This window comes from Halichoeres trimaculatus, unplaced genomic scaffold (genome assembly GCF_033239565.1).
Source record: "Halichoeres trimaculatus isolate MK-OKI-2021-1 unplaced genomic scaffold, fHalTri1.1 fHalTri1_scaffold_12, whole genome shotgun sequence".
Taxonomy (NCBI): domain Eukaryota; kingdom Metazoa; phylum Chordata; class Actinopteri; order Labriformes; family Labridae; genus Halichoeres; species Halichoeres trimaculatus.
The window spans coordinates 32,332,448-32,351,838 of NW_027437190.1; the positions used below are offsets into that span (position 1 = coordinate 32,332,448).

The window sequence follows — 19,391 nt, forward strand, 5'->3', positions numbered from 1 at the left end:
GAAAGTCACCAGTTAGCATGGTCGCTATTAACGCCGAAACACCGGTTGTGCTGTAACAGTCGAAAACTTGACAGAAGTTGCTTCTATTGTGTAGTATATTTTTTGACAGCTGTCCACAGAACAACCGTACATTTTGATGCTTCTAACAGGTTATATTTAATGTTTAAAAAACGCTAACTTGTCTGAATGAATGAAGCTAAATGCTGCGTCTGCCGTCAAGATGCGTGCGCAGCTTTATGATGACGCAGACGGATTATCAGAGAGGGAGACATATTTCTATTTCAGGTTGTCTGCTGATGGCTGGTGGTCCCTCTTTATTATTGCCAGATTGAGTTTCAGGAGTTAACAGCAGCACCTGGTGGCTGTTAGAGGAACTGCAGCTTCATGTTAGCCTCACACAGTCAGACGGCTGAGAGTAGTTTCAATGCTTTTATTGATCAAAACAGAAGTTTGTGGAAAAAAAAACTGATCTGAAGACAGGAAACAGGAAATAGTGATGTCATGAAGAAGAGGTGATGATGTCATCAGTTTAACTGTAGGCATCTTTCTCAGTTTGTGATTGACTGGATGGAGCAACCACAGGAAGCTCCAGGGTCATCGCAGGCTGGACAGGCTCCGCCCCCAAGTTACCTGGAGTCAGAGAAGGAGAATAAACAAGAGTGGAACGAGGTAGAAACCATCTGATATGATGTTTTAACTTAATTTATAAAAAATGAAGAGCAGGAGGACATAAAGTGGACTCTTCTGGTCTTGTCTCACCGCTTAGACCACTCAGTTTGGATCCCAGTTGGCTCCAGAATGAACACGCGTTCTGACTCAGACCTTGATTATGCTGGAGGGTGGGGCTTATCTGTAGGTAGGTGGGTGGGGCTGCAGAGGACAGGACCGGCTGCCAGCGGGGGAGAGCTGACTCCGCCCACACAGCAGACGGGTTAGGGTTCCTGACAAAGAGAAGAAGAAAGGTCAATGAACTTGTTGAAGTGGTTGGTTGAAGGAGGACTTCTGTACTACAGCTACACCGTCAAGAGTCCAACTCAGAGAGTCAGAAAGTCAGAGAGTCAGAGAATCAGAAAGTCAGAGAGTCAGAGAGTCAGAGAAGGAGAGTCAGAAAAAGACAGAGAGTCAGAAGTATATTCAAAGTCCTGACGTCTGAGAGTCAAAAAGTCAGAAAGTCTGAAAGTCTAAGAGTCATAGACAGAGAGTCAGACTCAGAGAGTTAGCGAGTCAGGAAGACAGTTAGAAACAGAGTTGGAGTATCTGAGAGTCAAAGAGTCAGATCATTTGAGATTTAGAGTCAAAAAGTCTTAGATTATAAGACTCCAAAACTCTGAGGGTCAGGAAATCAGAGAGTCAGAGACAGAGAGTCAGAAAGTCAGAAAGAAAATCAGAGACAGAAAGTCTTGGAGTCTAGGAGTCAGAGAGTCTGAGATTTGGAGTCAAAAAGTCGAAGAGTCAGAGAGTCAGAGTCAAAGAGTATGGGAGTCAGAGAGTTGAACAGTCAGAGAGGCAGGGAGTCAAAGGGTCAGAGACAAAAATTAAGAATCAGAGCGTTGGAGAGTCAGAAAGATAGTCAGAAACAGAGTCGGAGTATCTGAGAGTCAGAAAGTAAGATAGTTTTAGATTTAGAGTCAAAAACTCCAAAATTATAAGACTCCAAAAGTCTGAGATTCAGAGAGTCAGAGACAGAGAGTCAGAAAGTCAGAAAGAAAGTCAGAGACAGAAAATTTTGGAGTCAGAGAGTCTGAGATCTGGAGTCGAAAAGTCAAAGAGTCAGACTGTCAGAGAGTCAGAGAGTATCGGAGTCAGAGAGCTGAACAGTCAAAGAGTCAGCGAGTCAGAGAGTATGACAGGCAGAGAGTCAAAGAGTAAGAGACAGAAAGTCAGACTCAGAGAGTTAGAGAGTCAGAATGATAGTCAGTCACAGAGTCAGATAGTTTGAGAGTCAAAGAATGGAAGAGTCAGAGAATCAGAGAGTCAAAGAATACGGGAGTCAGAGAGTGGAAGAGTCAGAGAGTCAAAGAGTCAGAAAGATAGAAACAGAGTCTGAGTATCTGAGAGTCAGAGAGTCAGAAAGTCAGAAAGAAAGTCAGAGACAGAAAGTCTTATGGACTAGGAGTCAGAAAGTCTGGGATCTAGAGTCAAAGAGTCGAAGAGTCAGAGAGTCGAAGAGTCAGAGAGTCTGAGAGTGAGGGTCAGAGTCAGAGAGTCAGCATTTTTTAGGATTAAACATCATCTTCATCATCATCATCATCATCATCATCATCATCATCATCATGAAAAATTATCATCAGTCTGACCCGGAGCGAACAAAGCTGGACACGTAGCTCATCATAGCCAAAGAGAGGCGTCGGTCAGAGGAGGTGAAACGCTGAGAGTTGATTGGACGATGAGGAGTTCCAAACACTAACTGAACATCCAATGGAACAGACACATCAGCCCTGCAGAAAGGAAGCAGTCATCAATACGGACTTCACTTATACAGGAAGAGCTAACATTAGCCAGGTGAGCTAACATTAGCCTGAGTGCTAACCCTGTTTCGGCTGAGTCATGATGTTAAAATCAGTACCTGCTGCCGGCGCTGGAGGCTGGCTGATGGTACATGAAGACGTTAGCTTTGCTGTTAGCCCAGCGGCTAGCCATCTTCAGACTGGGACAGGTGATGAACAGATCTCTGAGAAACACAGACGAACAGTTTAAGGTTTGGTTCTAGCTTTTTTGCTTTGTTTGTTGACCAACATTGGTGTTTCTGGTAGCAGTTCCTTGGAGTCTCACCTGGTGGCGTTGTTGAGCGCTCTGGAGAACAGGTTGTATCCAGAAGCAGTCGGACTGTGATCCAGAGAATAGAACCAGGACGCCGCTTCCTTCAGGAGCTCACTTCCTGTCTCACCTCCCAGCGAGCGGCTCAGAGCCTCGTAGAATGCTGTCTTACTGTCAGCGCGGCCCTGCAGAGCCTCAAAGTCCTGGACCAGAGAGACCAGGATTCATGAGAGACCAAAACACAGGAGAGGAAAGTTTGTCAACAGGAAGTGACCTCTGACCTTTATCCTGCGAGCCCGGCTGATCAGACCGTCCTGCTCTGATGTCCCCAGCAGGAGGTCGACTCCAAGGAGGGACGAGTTTGAGACCGACTGACGGACTGGAGACCAGGACTGAAATGGACCGCTGACCGCCAACAGCTGCATCACACACACACACACACACACACACACACACACACAAACACAGGTGAGACACAGAGACCAGGATGTTCCTCCCTCAGGTGACCTGTGCTTGATCGTGAACCACCTTTGTCTGAGCGGCGTTGAGCGTGTGAGCAGGTGCAGCTCTGAGGCAGGTGACCATGGAGTCATCATCCGTGAGGTCAGAGGTCAGACATCCCAGCTCTTTGGCGAGCTGGAGCGCCTGGCGTCTTGAGGTGGAGGGGGTGTGCAGCAGTGATGGAGAGAACACAGCGCCGCCCTGCAGGATGAGGGAGGAACAGCAGGGGGTCAGAGCTGTAGCAGGTTAATCATTAGCGGAAAACAGCTAACAGCTAATGGCTAATCAGAAGCTCTCACCATTAGCATCATCCTGTGGAACAGAGGAGGCGAGGATGAGGAGGAGGAGAGGAGATGAAGGCTGCTGATGTCAGCCCCATGACGCTCTGCCCCAACTGTCACCCTCATGTTGTCTCCGCCCACCAGAGAGATGTGGGCGTTAACCCAACGAAGCACCGCCTCCTGGTCCGACAGACCGTAGTTACCATGGAGACCTGAGTTACCTGCAGACAGAGTGTGTAAGTGGTGTGTATGCACAGTGTGTCTCTGTGAGTGAGTGTGTGTGTCTCTACCTGTGCTTAGGAAGCCCAGAGCTGCCGTTCTGTAACTGGCCGTCACCACAACGATATTCCCCACAGCAGCAAGGGCGGAGCCATCTAACAGCGCTGGGTTTTGATTGGCGGAAGGGTTGAAGAAGAACACCAGGACTGGGACACGCCCCCTCTGTATATTTCACACAAGCACACGTATATAAATCAGACTCCGATAAAGACTTGACTGTCTCTTAGGGAAAGAAGGAGGAGCTCGGAGACTCACCTGAGCAGCAGGAGCGAAGATGTTCAGGTAAAGACAGTCCTCACTGGAGGACCCAGAGTCCATGTCACCAGGCTGGATACAGGCAGGACTACAGAGAGGGAGAGAAAAATCAATCTTTAGATAAAAACTGCAGTTCCTCAAGTGCCCACTAGAGGCTGTCTGTGTGAAACAGAGTGACAGAGAGAGACGGAGAAAAAGACAGGTGAGAGGTGACATCCATGTACCGAGGTTTGGTGGCGTCCCAGGTTCCACTCCAATCAGCTGGCTGAGCTGCCTCAAAGCGAAGTGATCCGATTGGTGGACGGGCGTATGGGACTCCCAAGAACTCAACAACAGACTTCCTGTCTGAGCCCACTGCTGTTTCCACGGCAACACCCTGCAGGATGCCATGACCCGGGATGGTGATGGATGTAGCCGTTGAGGACAGCTCTGAGAAAGAAAGAAAGAGGGACAAGTCAGCGATCTCACTGTACTACAGTCACCCAACATCCTGCTCTGTGATTGGCTCACCTGTTCTCATGTACACCTGGGGGGCGGGCTCTCTGATAACCAGCCTGCAGGAGGAGGAGGAGGAGCCCAATCCGCAGACTGTGGTGTCAGGGTAGAGGACACAGCGAGCAGCAGACTCCACCTCACTGAGAGACACTGCTGCACAAGACTCCGCCTCCTGACAGGCTGAAACAGGAAGTAAACAGGAAGCAGAATGATGTCACAAGTGGCTCACAGGATGTTAACAGTCTACTTTGTTATGATTGGTTACCGTGCAGACACCAGTCTCTCGTTTTCACTGCGTCACTGGCGATGTCCCGGCTTATGTGGATGACATCGTATTTAGAGAGAGACGGGTCAACAAGGACGGCGGACTCAGAGAGGAGACGCCACTGATCCAGAGACCCTGAGGACACAAAACTGAAGAGTTGGACCTGAAGAGTCAGCATTAGAGGGTCTGGAGGTTTTCAGGCTCACCAGTGATTTTAGCAGACGGCAGCCTGAATGGAGGACAAAGCGCCGGAGAGGACGTCCACTGGTTCACTAAACACACAAACACACATTGTTACACACTCTTAGACCTACTCTGCCAGAAACATCAGAGGCCTAAAAATGAAACAAACTCTGAAGGAACTGCAGTTCCCTGAGTGTCCACTAGAGTCTGTCTCAAGCAGTGAGTCTGTTTCAGCTACTGTCTCTTTAAGAGCCTTCATAGCACTCAGGAACTCATTGTTCCGGAAGCTAGCATTCCGGAATGCTTTCCATAAGATCAAAGAACAGAGCAGGATGTTTCTGATTGGTTGGTGTTTCTTCACATTCAGACATTAACCAATCAGAAAGAGTCATTTTGGCTTTACTCCGGCACACTCTGACCTCACAGTTTGTCTGGCTGTTCTCTCTAGCTCCACCCCCTTCTCCAAATATGGTCACTACTAGCTTGAGGAAACTGTGTCACCTGGTTTCTGGTACCAGCCAAAGGGATCCGGTGTGGTCTTGACTTCAGATGGTTTACAGTCCTGACTCCTCCAGGTGGTCATGTCGTCCTCACTGCAGGTCTGAACCCCGAGACTGATCAGGGACAGACACGTTACGTCTGAATCACCTGAAACACAACATATTTTAGGACACATGTGACATCATGATTGACAGCTGTATGGACCAATGAGGCTCCCGCAAAGCTGTGCGTACCGGATCATCAGAGAAAACACAAACAAAAGAGTCACTGAACTTTACAGAGCTGAGAGACTGTGGACCCGACACACCTGAGGGGGCGCTAATGCTTTACAAACCAGGTAAAGGTGAGTTTGTTAGTGGAGGGGGCGGGGCTTAATGTTCAAACATGTTTTTCTATTGTCACCTGCTGATTTGGTGTCTCTGACGAAACCGATACCACGGCAACAAGGATCTTCATCACAGCGCCGCTCACACTCCCTGAACCTGAACACACACACACACACACAGAAAACAGACACAGAACACACACTTAATGTTTTACTTAGCTTCGAACTTTAAAGAGTAAGGTGGGAAGTTTTATTCCTTAGCTCACACAAAAAGGAAACTATCACTAAACCTTGAGATTCAGCATCCAGACTTGCTTTGGACAAAAGTGCAAATTGTAGAAATTGTAGTGTGTGCGTGTGTGTATTACCCATCAGACAGCGGTGTGCTTCCTGACACGCTAACTCTGCTGCGTACGGAGTAAGAAACCATCTTCTGGAAGGAAACTCTCTGGTAGAAACTCTTCACTGCTCCAGACAGAATCACTGAAACACAAACACACACACAAAGCTTAGTGAAAGCTGTAGCTGAGGGTTAAAGCAGGTTGACATGAGGTGTGTACCTTTCTTGCTGTAGGTGTTGTTGGGCGTTCTGTCCAGCAGGGGGCGACAGGGCTGTCTCAGAGGTTTGTCGTACGCTCCACACACTCTGCTGTCAGGAAACAACGAGCAGCTGAAGAACCCCCGAGAGTCCGAGTCCGAGAGGTCAGCCACAGAGCAGAGAGGCTCTGACTCACAACCTGAACACACACACACACACACACAAACACATACAGAGTCACTTGTGTTCATACATGCAGTTTCATCAGAAACCCTCAGAGTTTGTGACTTACGTGTGAGGCACCAGAGCAAAGCTTGCTGCGAGTTGTAGTTTTTTTTGTTTAGCCAGAAAGAAAGCATGGAGAGTTTCCTCTGGGGATCCACGAGGACGTCGTCCTCCGACAGAGACTCAAACTTCTCCTGCACTGAAACTGAACACAAAGAGACACACACACAAATTGATAAGGAGTCTCATTAAGAAAACAGTTAACTCTTTTTTCTCTTTCTTCTTTAAATGTTTTTCTCTACTCAGGCGCTCAGGAGGCTGAGGAACATTCAGGAACCTTTTCTGTCTGTAGCCCTGAAGGATGAATTCTCAGACTTGTGTCAGAGTAGTTCAGTGTGACAGAGAGTTTCATGGTTAACTCTGTGTAACTGTCACAGTGAGCTCAAATTGACCCCAAACTGAGATCACACTGACCTCACAATGACCTCAACCTCACCTTAAAATAACCTCAAAGTGACCTCAGACCGAGATCACACTGACCTGACATTGACCTTCCACTGACCTTCCACTGACCTCAAACTGACCTCACACTGAGATCACACTAACCTCAAACCTACCTGAAACTCACCTTACACCGAACTTAAAATGACCTAAAACTAACCTTACACTGACCCTAAAATTGACCTCAAACTGACAACGCATTGACCTCAAACTGACCTTAAACTTATCCATATTGACTCAAACTGACCTAAAACTGACCTCAAACTGACCTCAGACTAAGATCAAACAGAGATTACACTGACTGCAAACTGAGATGACACTGGCTTAAAATTGACCTCATACTGACCTCAAACTGAGATTACATTGACCTCAAACTTAGATGACACTCGTCTCATACTGCTCAAACTGAGATCACACTGAGATCACACAAACATAAAACTCACCTTACACTGAACTTAAATTGACCTCAAACTGACCACACATTGACCTCAAACCGACTTCAGACTGTCCTCAGGCTGACCCCTGACCTCAGGCTGACCTCAGGTTAACCCCTGACCTCAGGCTAACCCCTGACCTCAGACTGATCCATATTGACCTCAAACTGACCTCAAACTGATCTTGAACTGAGATCACACTGAGATCACACTAACCTCAAACTCACCTTACACTTACTGCAAACTGAGAAAACGCTGACTTCAAATTGGCCTCACACTGATCTTAAACTGAGATTACAATGACCTCAAACTGAGATAATATCACCTCATACTGACCTCAAACTGAGATCACACTGAGATCACACTAACCTCAAACTCACCTTACACTCACCTCACACGGAACTCAAACTGACCTCAAACTCACCTTACACTGACTTCAAATTGACCTCATCTGACCTCAAACTGACCTCAAACTGACCTCAGACTAAGATCGAACAGAGATTACACTGACCTCAAACTTACCTTACACTGATTGCAAACTGAGATAACACTGACCTCAAACTGACCTCAAACTGAGATGACTCTGACCTCATAGTGACCTAATACTAGCTTCAAACTGACTGTACACGTACACACCTGATCAATTTAACTTAGATTAGATTAAATCATCTTTAATATTTCATCAGTTTTCTGTCTCTGACACCAACCATCCAGAGGAGGACCCAGATCTGCTGCTGCACAGGAACCCGAACCAGAACCAGTTACAGCTGACTTTGGATCTGAAAACACAAACAAACACACAAACATCAGTGAAACAAAAACAGGTTCACATCCTGGCAGGTGTGCTGTCTGACCTGGCAGGTGTGCTAAATCTGAGCTCTACCTAGCCTGAGACATCTACACACTCCCTGTTTGTTCAGCTTCCTGTCTGAGGTGTTCTACTTCCCGTGGCATATGTGCTCAGGTAAACACACATATTTAGGTAGATTGCTGTTTATATGGATCTTTAAATGCCTGATCTGTCCCGGTCTGCCTTTTGGTCTGGATTTGGGTCCATAGTCCTGCTTTCTGTTTTAATCTGTGGGACCATGAAGAGGATCAGACAAAGAGTTCAGGTGTTTTACCTGTCAGCCCTGATCTGTTCCTACCTGTGCGTCTGTATTTAGCTCCTCCTTCCTGCTGTCTCTGTCTAACCTGTGTGGCTGAAGAGAGAATAAACGCTGTTAGGAGCTTCGTCTCTATCCTTCTCCCTCCCTGTCTCTCTGTGTTTTCTGAGTGTTTAAAGGTTTTAAACTTGGACTCTGCGTACCTGTGCTCAGGTAGACGGCCTGGAAGCTGATGATGGAGGCCTGATAGTCCTTCTTGTTCTTGCTGTCGGCGGGCAGAGCGGACTCATCTGAAACAGGAACATGATAAACATCCTCTCATCCTCTCAGTCACTCTCTCTGAGGTGATCTGGACTCTGAGTCTGATCCTTACCGATGCTGAAGGTCTGTCCTCCAAACTCAAACAGGAAGTTCTTCTGATCCTCACTGTAGCTAAGCCCCGCACCACAGATACGCTTGGCTTTCCCCTGTCCAATCACGTCCCAGTCCTCATCTCCGCACATCAGGACTGATGGAGCTCTCAGCCAACCACAGAGCAGAGAACCTTTGAGGGCGGGGCAGAAAACACACAGCTTTAATTGATTAATTCACCTGGTCTGTTATTGACACGCCCCCTCAGGTGAGCAGTGACACCTGCCGTACCTCCGTTCAGGACGTTCTGGTTCAGGATGAATCCCTCGCAGCAGGCGTCACGGCTGCAGCCATCCTGACAGAAACGGTGAGCGTCGCTCAGAGAGGTCCGCTCTGAGGAGAACACCTGAGTCCTGAACACACCTGAGATCACCTTCTTCATCCTCATCTTCACGAAACTCTGCTGCTGCTGCAGAGTGGAGAACTCCGCCCCTGAATACACAGGTATACACACACTTTAACACCTGAACACACAGGCACACACACAGTTACCTCTGAGATCATTTAAGAGGCAGCAGTTGCCTGGTCGTCATGACAACAGTACCTTTTTTCCTGATGACAAGAAGATCTGAAGCGCCGCCCCTCACTCTCATTGAGCAGCTCAGCCAATCAAAACGCTCTGCCTGAGGATTACCCAGAAACCCTGTTGTCTGAAAACATAGAGCGTAATGTCGTCAGTATAATGTCAAACACTACGTTACCCATAAACCTTAGCAGCTGTGCCTGAGGATAACCCAGGCATAGTTTCTCAAGGTTTGTGTGTGTGAGTGATTACCTGCTGGGAGGTGTTGCAGTGTGTGTTCATGGTGTGTGTGCTGTACAGTTCACACTGAGTCTGCCTGTTAGACAGCGCCACATGGTGGCAGGATGGCTCCGCTGCACACGCTGGGAGGTAAACACAGGAAGTGAACCATGGAGCAGTCTGACCTTTGATCTTTGACCTTTGAACAGACTAACTTGTCTGAGTCTGTTACCTTGGACACAGGATGTGAGGTCAGACGTCATAGTTTGTAGGATCTCTGCGTCTTCAGCTCCAACAGTGACATCCGATGCAGGAACAGGCTGAAACCTCCTGAGAACTGTGACACACACACACACACACACACACAATCAATAAAACCCACCTAATGTGACAAACAGAAAGGTACTCTCTGATTGGCTGCTGAGATGTCACCTGAGCACTCGTCATCAGTCAGAGGTTTCCCGCTGCTTGTCCATTCAAGCTCCCCCCCCTCACTGCTGACACACCTCCACGTGCCAGACAGGAAGTCAGGCTGTGCTGGCAGGAAGTTACCTTCCTCTGAACATCGCAGGCCCCGTCTCTGACACTCTGTCACACCTGATACACACACACAAACACACACTGGTAAGTACACACTGATGTCTTCTCTGTATCCCTGCCAGGTGGTCACATGACCAGTTTCAGATGAAAACGGTTAAATCTTTTGAGCTTGTCAGACTCAACCATGTGGAGTATTTGTCCTTTAGGGGGCGCTACAGTTGAGTCAGGTGTACTCTAAACCTGAAGGGGTCCAGGACTCACACTGATTGGCTGATGATGCCCCAGCAGGTGAGGAGCCTCTGGAACACCTTTTGCAGAAGTCCCGCCCCTCTTCGTCCTGATAGGTTCCTTGAGGACACACAGGACACGTCCCCTCTCTGGAGTAAGTCCCCGCAGGACACACCACTGTGGAAACACAGATAACTAATGACATCACTGTGAGGTGTAAACACCAAGGCATGATGGGAGTTAGAGTCCTCTGAGGTCTGACTCACCGCAGCTGTCACCATCTGAGGCCAGGTGGTAACCGCGGACACAGCCGAATGATGGGGTTGTCATGGAAACCAGTGTGGGTTCTGATGTAAGCACGGAGTTAATATTACCCATAATTCCCTGCATCCTTTGCAGAAGTGTGGACTCATTGAGGAACAAACCTGTCAGAGGAAAACAAAGATCCATTTATTAATTTTCAGCGTGTTTCATCTGGTGGATGGGCCTCGGTGGCAGTGCTGGAGGTCAAAGGTCAGCTCATTTCTACTCACTGACATCGTGGAGGTCTGGGAGGTCAGAGGTCGGGAGGTCAGACAGGTCGGCAGTGAATCTGATTGTTACCTTCAGCGTGTTGTTATCACATAACAGCTGCAGCGTTGATGCGTCACACACTGACACAGAGTGACCCAAGGGGAGCTACACAAACACACACACACACAAAGAGTTGTCTATCACAGGTTAGGAGACATGTATCAGGTTAAGTGTGAAGCTGTGGCTTCAGGTGAGTTCAGTGTTTACCTGAGCAGAGCAGATCCCCCTGCTCCTCATGGCGTCCGACAGCTGAGTCTGAATCCTGCTGATCTGGGAGCAGGATGAGGGCAACGTCCAGAGCTGAGAGGACGACACTGACTGAAGAGGCTGAGAGACTGTACACACACACACACACACACACACACACACACACACACACACACACACACACACACACACACGATTATAAAACTTTCAATCCATTTAATGTCCCTTTAAATCTTTATGATGTCTCGTTAAAGGGCACCCTGAGTTTCAGCACTTGTTTGCCTTCAAAAGTAGTTATTTCCCTATTTTACCAAAATTGACTGTTAGCAACTCACAAAATGTGTCATTTCCTTAAAAAACTTTCAACTTCACTTCACCTTTTAAGAAATACAGAGGTTGCCATTTTATTTGCCTGTGAAGTGCGTTTTGAGACGATGTACAAAGGTGCACAGGATACAGATGGAATTGCCAGTTCAGCTGCTCAATCATTATATCTAGGCAAATTTTCAGACCACTCTCGCTCATTAAAAAAAGTAAGAAAAAAATGTGTTCAGCGGTAAAAAAAAAACAGCCAAGAACTCAAACGTTGATATCAGTATCATTTCCCACAAGAGCAAGGCTGGAGCCACATATGTCAGTACAAAACTCCACTGAGTCCAAAACAATGAAAAACCAAACTCAATCTGAGCTGATTATTCTGTTATTAAGCCCCTCCTTTAACACAGATTACACATCACAGGAACTTGAAAATGACTGGCAAAGGCCTTAATTCTATCTATTTGCTTGCAAGATGGATAGAAAAGATTGTAGAGTTTGGCTAGCTGCTTCTCATTGGCATTATTTTGCATTTCACACATCTAACAACCAGTATCTTCAGTAAACAACTAGTTGTCCCATAGCTTATTAGCTATTATTAGCAGCTCTTTAAGCTGATGAATCCAGCTGCAACTGCTCTTCATCAAAATCCCTCCATTAGCTTAAGCAATGTTTTCACCGCTGTGAGCCTGGGTTGCCATGAGCATGCTCAGCTCCTACTTTGTGTCTACCTCATGAATGCTCAATTAGCCATATGCTGCTTGCAATAACGACAGTGGGAAGTAAAGTACAGTGCAGTAATGCTGTAGTTTAATAGAGACATGTCCTTCCAGATAACCATGCCTTAGTTTTTTTACAGTGATGAAACATAAATACTTCTGTTTCTGTTGCTAGTTATGGGACTTTTCCACCACGGTAATGTCAGGCATCAACTTCAGGTGTTCCTCATAACTCGTCTTTAGTTGTTTCCCAGTTCAGGGACACAGCTTAGTTTTAAGCAGCAAGTTTTATTCAGCTTAGTTTTAAGCAGCAACATAGAGGCTCATATTGTTTGACGTCATTACTCAAAAATGCAATGTCGCCAAACAACAAGGGCTGCCTACAAGTGAAATTTATTTATTGAAATGTATAAAAACTAAAAAGCCTGTAGTGATTTTAAAGATGGTAGAAATGTTTATCAAGCAAGGCCCATTAAATTTGTGTAGTGTCCCTTTAAATCTGTGTAATGTCTGCTTAAATCTCACTTTGACAGGCTCCTGCCAGCGGTGCATCTCCGTCCCATTGCCCGCTCTCAGTCACACACAGGAAGATGCTGACAGAAAGTGCATTCTGGTAACCATGGTTACAGACGAGGTCACAGCTCTGAGAGCCATCGACAGCAGGACGACAGACCAGTGCACCATGGGAAACAGAGGCAGGACAGAGAGGACCTGAAGAGACAGACAGAAGAGAGTCAGAGTAGTTCCTCTATTGTCCACCAGGGGTCACTGTGTTTGACTAAGTCCAAGACTCAACAGTTTTTAAAAAAACACCATCACTGAGAGGCGCTTACGGTCACATGATGGTGTCCTTCCTGTCTGACGAGGAGTTCTGGTCCCACCCACTTCCTGCCCGTCTTCAGAGACACACCAACAGGAAGTGACATCACACTGTAGTGGGATGAAGGAGCCATCAGGGCGACACTGAGAACCCTTCAACTCACACCAACTGGGACCTGAACGCAACACAGAGTTTACAGATTTACAGACTGAAGAGGGACAGTGAATGCATCATGAGTGTGTGTGAGAGTGTGTGTACATGTCAGCTGTCCTCCAGCGCTTGGTGTAGCCGCCTGTATGATCTCTCCGGTCAGTGGGTTTACACACCAGCCTGCAGCGCCCCCCGTCTGCAGCACCGAGTAGCGACCGTCCTGGAACACCATGAGAGATAAGATGCTTTGTCCTCCTCTCACACCTGCTCAGGTGTTTCAGACTGTTTGATTCGGTCCTACCTCCTCACACTGCGGGCTGAACGATGACGGCGTTGTGATGTCAGAGCCTTTCATCCAACCAGAGAGCAGCGTGTGAGCCTGAGCTCTTTGACAGCGAGTCGGACCTGTAGGACAGAACCAAAGATGTTATAATGGATTTAAATGTGTGTGTGTGTGTGTGTGTGTGTGTGTGTGTGCTTACATTTAGGCAGCTGTAGTGAGCGGCTGGTCAGAGTGTTTGGGATGTACTCTCCGTCTTCATCAACACACCAACACTGACCTGAACACACACATGAGATCACACACACATTCTCAGCACAACTCTACACAACAAGGTGAATTGTGTGTGTGTGTGAGTGTGTGTGTGTGTGTGTGTGTGTGTGTGTGTGTGGGTGTCACCTGTGCTGTGGTAACACTGTGTGTGCAGCCAGAGTCCGTCTGCGTCACATTGTGGAGTGAACGGTTGGTACGAGCGTCGCTGAGGAGGAAGAAACATCTGAACAGCTGAAAAACAAAGACACACACTCAGCAATGAAACCAAGCAGTAACAGTTGGTGTGAGTGTGTGAGTGTGTGAACAGAGCAGTGTGACGGCTGAATCTGTGTTACTGAATCAAACTGTGACTCACTGGACAGAGCAGCCAGTCGGAGAGCAGCTTTAGAGCGGCTCAGCAGCCTATCAGTGATCTGCAGCTCCTCCTCTGATTGGCTGACCTGGAGTTCCTCTGGGGTCAGACGCAAACCTTCAGCCAACAGGTATCCATACCCCAGAGGAAGGTGGGAGGAGCTAGAGAGGGTGATGATGCTCTTCACTTCCTGTCTGAAGGCTGTGACCTCTGCTAAGGCTGCAGAGCACCCACCTGCAACCAAGCATCAAACCAAGTTTGGTGTCGCTAAAGGTTTGGCATCGAACAGTGTCAGTGTAGCTATAGAGTAAGCATCAAACTAAGTATACTGTAGGGGTCAGTGGGGCTAAAGAGTTAGCTTTGAATCAGGGTCACTGTAGCTAAGAATTAAGCATTAAACAACATTTTATGTGGCCAAAGGATTAGCACTGAAAAGGCTCGGTGTGGCTAAAGGATTAGAATTAAATTGGGTCAGTGTGACTAAAAAGTTAGCATCAAACTAAGTTTACTGTAGGGGTCAGTGTGGCTAAATGTTAAGCATCAATTCAGTGTCAATGTGGCAAAAAAATAGCATTAAACAACATTTGCTGTGGCTAAATAGTTAGCATTAAACTAAGTTTACTGCAGGGGTTAGTATGGCTAAAGAGTTAGCATTGCACAGGGTCAGTGTGGCCAAATATTTAGCATCAAACTAAGTTTAGTGTAAGGGTCAGTGTGGCTAAAAAGTTAGCAGTGAACAGGGTTAGTGTGGCTTAAGAGTTAGCATCAAAACAGGTTTGGTGTCGCCAAGTGGTTAGCATCAAACAACATTTTCTGTGGCTAAAGAGTTAGCATTGAAAAAGGTCAGTGTGGCTTAAGTGTTAGCATCAAACTAAGTTTACTGTAAGGGTCACAATTGCTAAAAAGTAAGCATTAAACAGGATCAGTGTTGCTTAAGAATTAGCATCAAACCGGGGTCCATGTGGCTAAGAATTTAGCATCAAACAACATTTTCTTTGGCAAAAGAGTTAGCACTCAAAAGGATCAGTGTGGCTAAAGAGTTAGCATTGAAAAGGGTCAGTGTGACCACAAAGTTAGCATCAAACTAAGTTTACTGTAAGGGTCAGTGTGGCTAAATAGTAAGCATCAAACCAGTATTGGTGTGGCTAAAAATTTAGCATCGAACAACATTTTCTGTGACTAAAAAGTTAGTATTGAACAGTGTTATTGTGGCCAAAGAGCTAGCATCAAACTAAGTTTACTGTAAGGGTTAGTATGGCTAAAAAGTTAGCATTGAACAGGGCCAGTGTGGCTAAAGAGTTAGCATGGAACCAGGGTCATCTCAAATTATGGTGTCATTGGGAGGATGATCATGATGATATAGAAGAAGACAATGAAGAGTCTGACCTGCAGGTGTCGCTGTCTTTCTCTCTGGACCTGAAACACAAACAGAGCATGCTCAGATGTTACGAACTCTGTCCCTGCGTTTACTCATGTTATGTGGTACCGTACAGGAAATAGCGCCCTCTGGGGATCCTGAGGTCATTGTTTTCCCCTCAGCGTCGACGCAGAAACATCGTGATCTCACACACTGCAGTGGCAGGAAGTCCCCGTCCTCCGAGCATGCTGGGACATGGATCTGAGCGCCAGCGGCCAAGTTTCCCTGCACCTTCAGCGCCATCGCTCGCGCTCTCTCACAGCGGGACGGACACTGAGGTCGACCCCCGGTGGTGCGAGACCCCTGGATCTCCTGACCCTCAGAGTCCACACACCAGCAGGCGGCGCCCTGACACTGAACTTCCTGAAAACCTCCTGAGGGGGAGCAGCTTGGGATGAAGACCGCTGCTGCGCCGCCATCGACTCCAGAGCAGGAACGGAGGAGAGGAGTCAGGACCTGAGAACGTCAGAAAACAATGAGACTCTGTGTGAGTTTGTATGTGTGTGTATGTGTGTGTCTGGACCCTGACCTGGTCCACAGAGTCAGTGTGTGAGCTGCTCAGTCCCTTCAGTGTGTGTTGGAGAGCAGACAGGAAGGCCGGGTCCTCCAGAGCCCTGCTGACAGTCTGGACCAGGTCCCTGTTCTTCCTGAGGCTCAGAAAGGAGAGCCGGTCCAGACCCAGCGCCCCCTGAGTTCCTAGCGCCCTGCTGAAGTTAAAGGAGGCGGCGCTCTTCAGGAACTTCCCTCCAAACAGGTTCTCCTGGAAGCGGCGCGGCGTGGAGCGAGACAGAGCCTGCAGAGCCCCGCCTACCGAGGGGAAGAGACCGTGGAGGACTTCGACCAGCTGAGACAGGAAGGAGATGGGGTCTGACTCCACCGGAAGGAGGTCTCTGAGAGGGTCCAGGAGGGAGAGGCAGGATGACATGGGTCCATCAGAGACCTGGGAGGGAGGATTGATGGGACCAGAGAAGAGGCGGGACAGAGCCAGGCGACGCCTTGACGGACAGTCAGCAGGACCAGAACCTGAGGGAGGAGGAGAATGAATTAGACAAACCGTGGAGACGTGGAGGTTCGGCTCGTACTCCTTTGCCCTCTTACTCACTGCAGTTCGGGGCGTCTCCTTTCCGCCGGGTCCCAGGAACCTCTCTCCCTGTGGGGTCCACACACCAGCACTGCCCTCCTTGCTGGCACTGAGTGGGACTGAAGGCTCCTCCGCTCTCACAGGATGGAACAAACACGCTCTTCACCTCCAACGCCACTCGCCGCTCCTCCTCACAGGGGGAGGGGCCTGAGAAGAGGGAGATGACCTGTTATTGAGAGTGAACCAGTTAAAACCAGTGAAACCAGTGTTTGTCTGGTTGTTTACATCTGAAGTGTCCAGTAAGAGCGAGGCGAACTCCCAGCATCCTCCTCTGCAGGACTCTGTAGATGTTGGTCTGAGAGAATGAGCGACCGGACTGAAGACCAGAGAATGCCGTGTCATAGACCTCAGAGAGGAGGAGCTCCACACCTGGACAGGTAAGACACATTGTCATCATCTTCATTAACAGTGATGGTGCTCTGTTCTTTCTGTCTCCATGAGGACAGGTGTTCTTACCTGTGTTCTCGGTCTCGCGTCCTCGGCTATCGGAGCAGAAGCAGTACGAGGAAACGTCGGGGAAAAACTTCCTGAAGTTGCTGAACGTCTCAAAGGCTTCAGGGAACCTGAACACAGAGAAACACACTGATAAAGTCACCTGTGGTACCTGCAGAGAAATAGAGTCCCAGGTGTTCCAGGTGACTCACCTGTTGAAGGCGTGCAGCAGGTCCAGCTGTTTCCTGTCGGTGGTGTTGATGAACTGACACTGGACGGGGAGGAAACTGCCATCTTCAGCGCACTGAGGAGGAGATGGAGCGCCGAAGCCGTGGAGGAGGCGCCGTGATCGCACCTCACAATCACCTGGACCTGAGGGTCAAAGGTCAACCTTGTGTCATATGACTGTGAGTTAATCTGGGGACCAATCAGAGCAGACCTTACGTGATTGGATGTGTACTAATGTCTGTGTGAATCTGTGTGTGTGTGTGTGTCCGTACGTACAGCGCTGAGGTGTCCTGTTCTGTCTGGTCCCGTAGAGCTCCATACCATCCTGGTCCACACACCAACACTGCCCCCTGCTGGTGTCACACTGAACAGCCTCAAACTGACCTGAAGGGGAACAACGCAGCACGGACTGCAGCTGGCAGGGAGACGCACCTGAGAGGGACAGGTAAAGAGCAGACAGGTGTTTATTCTGTCAGCTGTGTGTGTGACCTGATCATTAAATAGTGTGTGTTTAAGTGTGTGTGTTTCTCACAGTGAGGAGTCGAGCTGTTGGTTCGAGTCCCAGCCACCTCACCACCTTTAGCGTCTACACACCAACACTCCTGACCCTGTCCACTGCACTGCACAGGCCTTTACACACACACACACACACACACACACACACACACACACACACACACACACACACACACACACACACACACACACACACACACACACACGTGTTATCTTTGTTACTTGTATCACCTGTGTTATCCATGTTGCCTGTTATACCTATACGACCTGTAATACCTGTTTCACCTGTGTTACCTGTGTCACCTTAGTCACCTGTGTTACTCGTTTTACCTATGTCACCTATGTCACCTGTATTACCTGTGTCACCTGAATAACCCCTTTTAGCTTTGTTACCTGTGCCACCTGTGTTATCTTTGTTACATGTGCCACTTATGTAACTTGTTTTACATATGTCAACTGTATTACTTGTGTCACCTGTATTACCCTTTTATTTCTGTTACCTGTGCCACCTGTGTTTACCTGTGTTATCTTTGTTACTTGTGTCACCTGTGTTACCAATGTTACCTGTTATACCTGTGCCACCTTTAATACCTGTATCACCTGTGTTATCTGTGTCACCTTAGTCATCTGTGTTACTCGTTTTACCTATGTCACCTATGTAACCTGTGTTACCTGTGTCTCCTGTATTCTCTTTGTTTTCCTTTGGTATCACAGGTGAGTTATGAAGGAGCAGCAGAGACTCACCTGAACCTGCCATCCTCTGAGCAGTGAGGAACATCTCCTTGTTGTGAGGAAGCAGCTGATCCTCGGAGCAGCTCACACTGACTGAGAGTCTCAGTCTCCAGCTGGTACTCTGCACAGTGACAACAGGAAGTGACATCATCAGGTAACTTACGTTGATTAGTGTTTGATTGACAGCTGTTAGATAGCCTTAGCATCCCATTCAAGGGCTCAAGTGTTAAAAATATAAACTAAAATGTATCAATCAAATACATATATATATATAAAAAAAAGATTAACTGCAGTTCCTGGAGTGTCCACTAGGGGCTGTGTGCAGAAACAGCAGAAACCACATACACAGCCATTTAAAGAGCGGATCTTAATGGCAGAAACAAGCACGTTTGCAGACTAGTTCAACAGTTTGTCGCTTTGTGGTTGTTAGCGAGGACACCTGAAGGCTTGGCCTCTTCTACCTGGATGACATCATGGCCACCTACTGTAGTCCTCAAACTCAGCCTCAGCCACAAACATGAGACGCCGCTGCAGAATCCACAAACTGGTTTTATAGAGAGTTACAGAGACAGACAGGTGGTCATGTCAGGTGGTCTTACCTGAAGCCTTGCCCTGCAGCAGGTGCGGGCAGCAGACCAGGATGCAGGTGATCCCGAGCAGCCAGGCCAT

The 19,391-nt window shown here is 47.9% G+C and overlaps 1 protein-coding gene across 1 annotated transcript; it reads right to left on the reverse strand.

The window, feature by feature from the left end:
* Window positions 1–529: 529 nt before the first annotated feature.
* tg (thyroglobulin) lies at window positions 530–19,391 on the reverse strand. Its single transcript, XM_074684214.1, has 49 exons — window positions 19,322–19,391; window positions 18,735–18,843; window positions 18,007–18,104; window positions 17,751–17,906; window positions 17,459–17,618; window positions 17,271–17,377; window positions 17,040–17,183; window positions 16,776–16,961; window positions 16,203–16,696; window positions 15,748–16,129; window positions 15,643–15,672; window positions 14,260–14,490; window positions 14,031–14,135; window positions 13,834–13,911; window positions 13,653–13,756; window positions 13,460–13,571; window positions 13,215–13,376; window positions 12,907–13,092; window positions 11,348–11,475; window positions 11,101–11,245; window positions 10,834–10,992; window positions 10,601–10,744; window positions 10,232–10,396; window positions 10,032–10,136; window positions 9,833–9,942; window positions 9,602–9,707; window positions 9,289–9,489; window positions 9,020–9,190; window positions 8,850–8,936; window positions 8,248–8,319; window positions 6,673–6,810; window positions 6,403–6,579; window positions 6,211–6,325; window positions 5,920–5,999; window positions 5,518–5,664; window positions 5,040–5,105; window positions 4,834–4,968; window positions 4,584–4,748; window positions 4,298–4,502; window positions 4,074–4,161; window positions 3,830–3,980; window positions 3,558–3,760; window positions 3,286–3,459; window positions 3,039–3,176; window positions 2,773–2,960; window positions 2,567–2,671; window positions 2,298–2,438; window positions 760–941; window positions 530–630 (listed from the first exon to the last, which is right to left on the reverse strand). Exons 1-49 carry the CDS (start codon window positions 19,389–19,391, stop codon window positions 530–532), a joined length of 7,206 nt encoding a protein of 2,401 aa, XP_074540315.1.

Bases quoted from the DNA above. Each gene is read 5' to 3' on its own strand.
- tg (XM_074684214.1), bottom strand. From the start codon at position 19,391: ATGGCCTGGCTGCTCGGGATCACCTGCATCCTGGTCTGCTGCCCGCAC. The intron at 8,320-8,849 runs GTACGCAGAGTC...TTGTGTTTTCAG, and splicing joins GGCCGTCTACCTGAGCACAG to ATCCAAAGTCAGCTGTAACT. The intron at 4,503-4,583 runs GTGAGCCAATCA...TTTCTTTCTCAG, and splicing joins CCAGGTGTACATGAGAACAG to AGCTGTCCTCAACGGCTACA.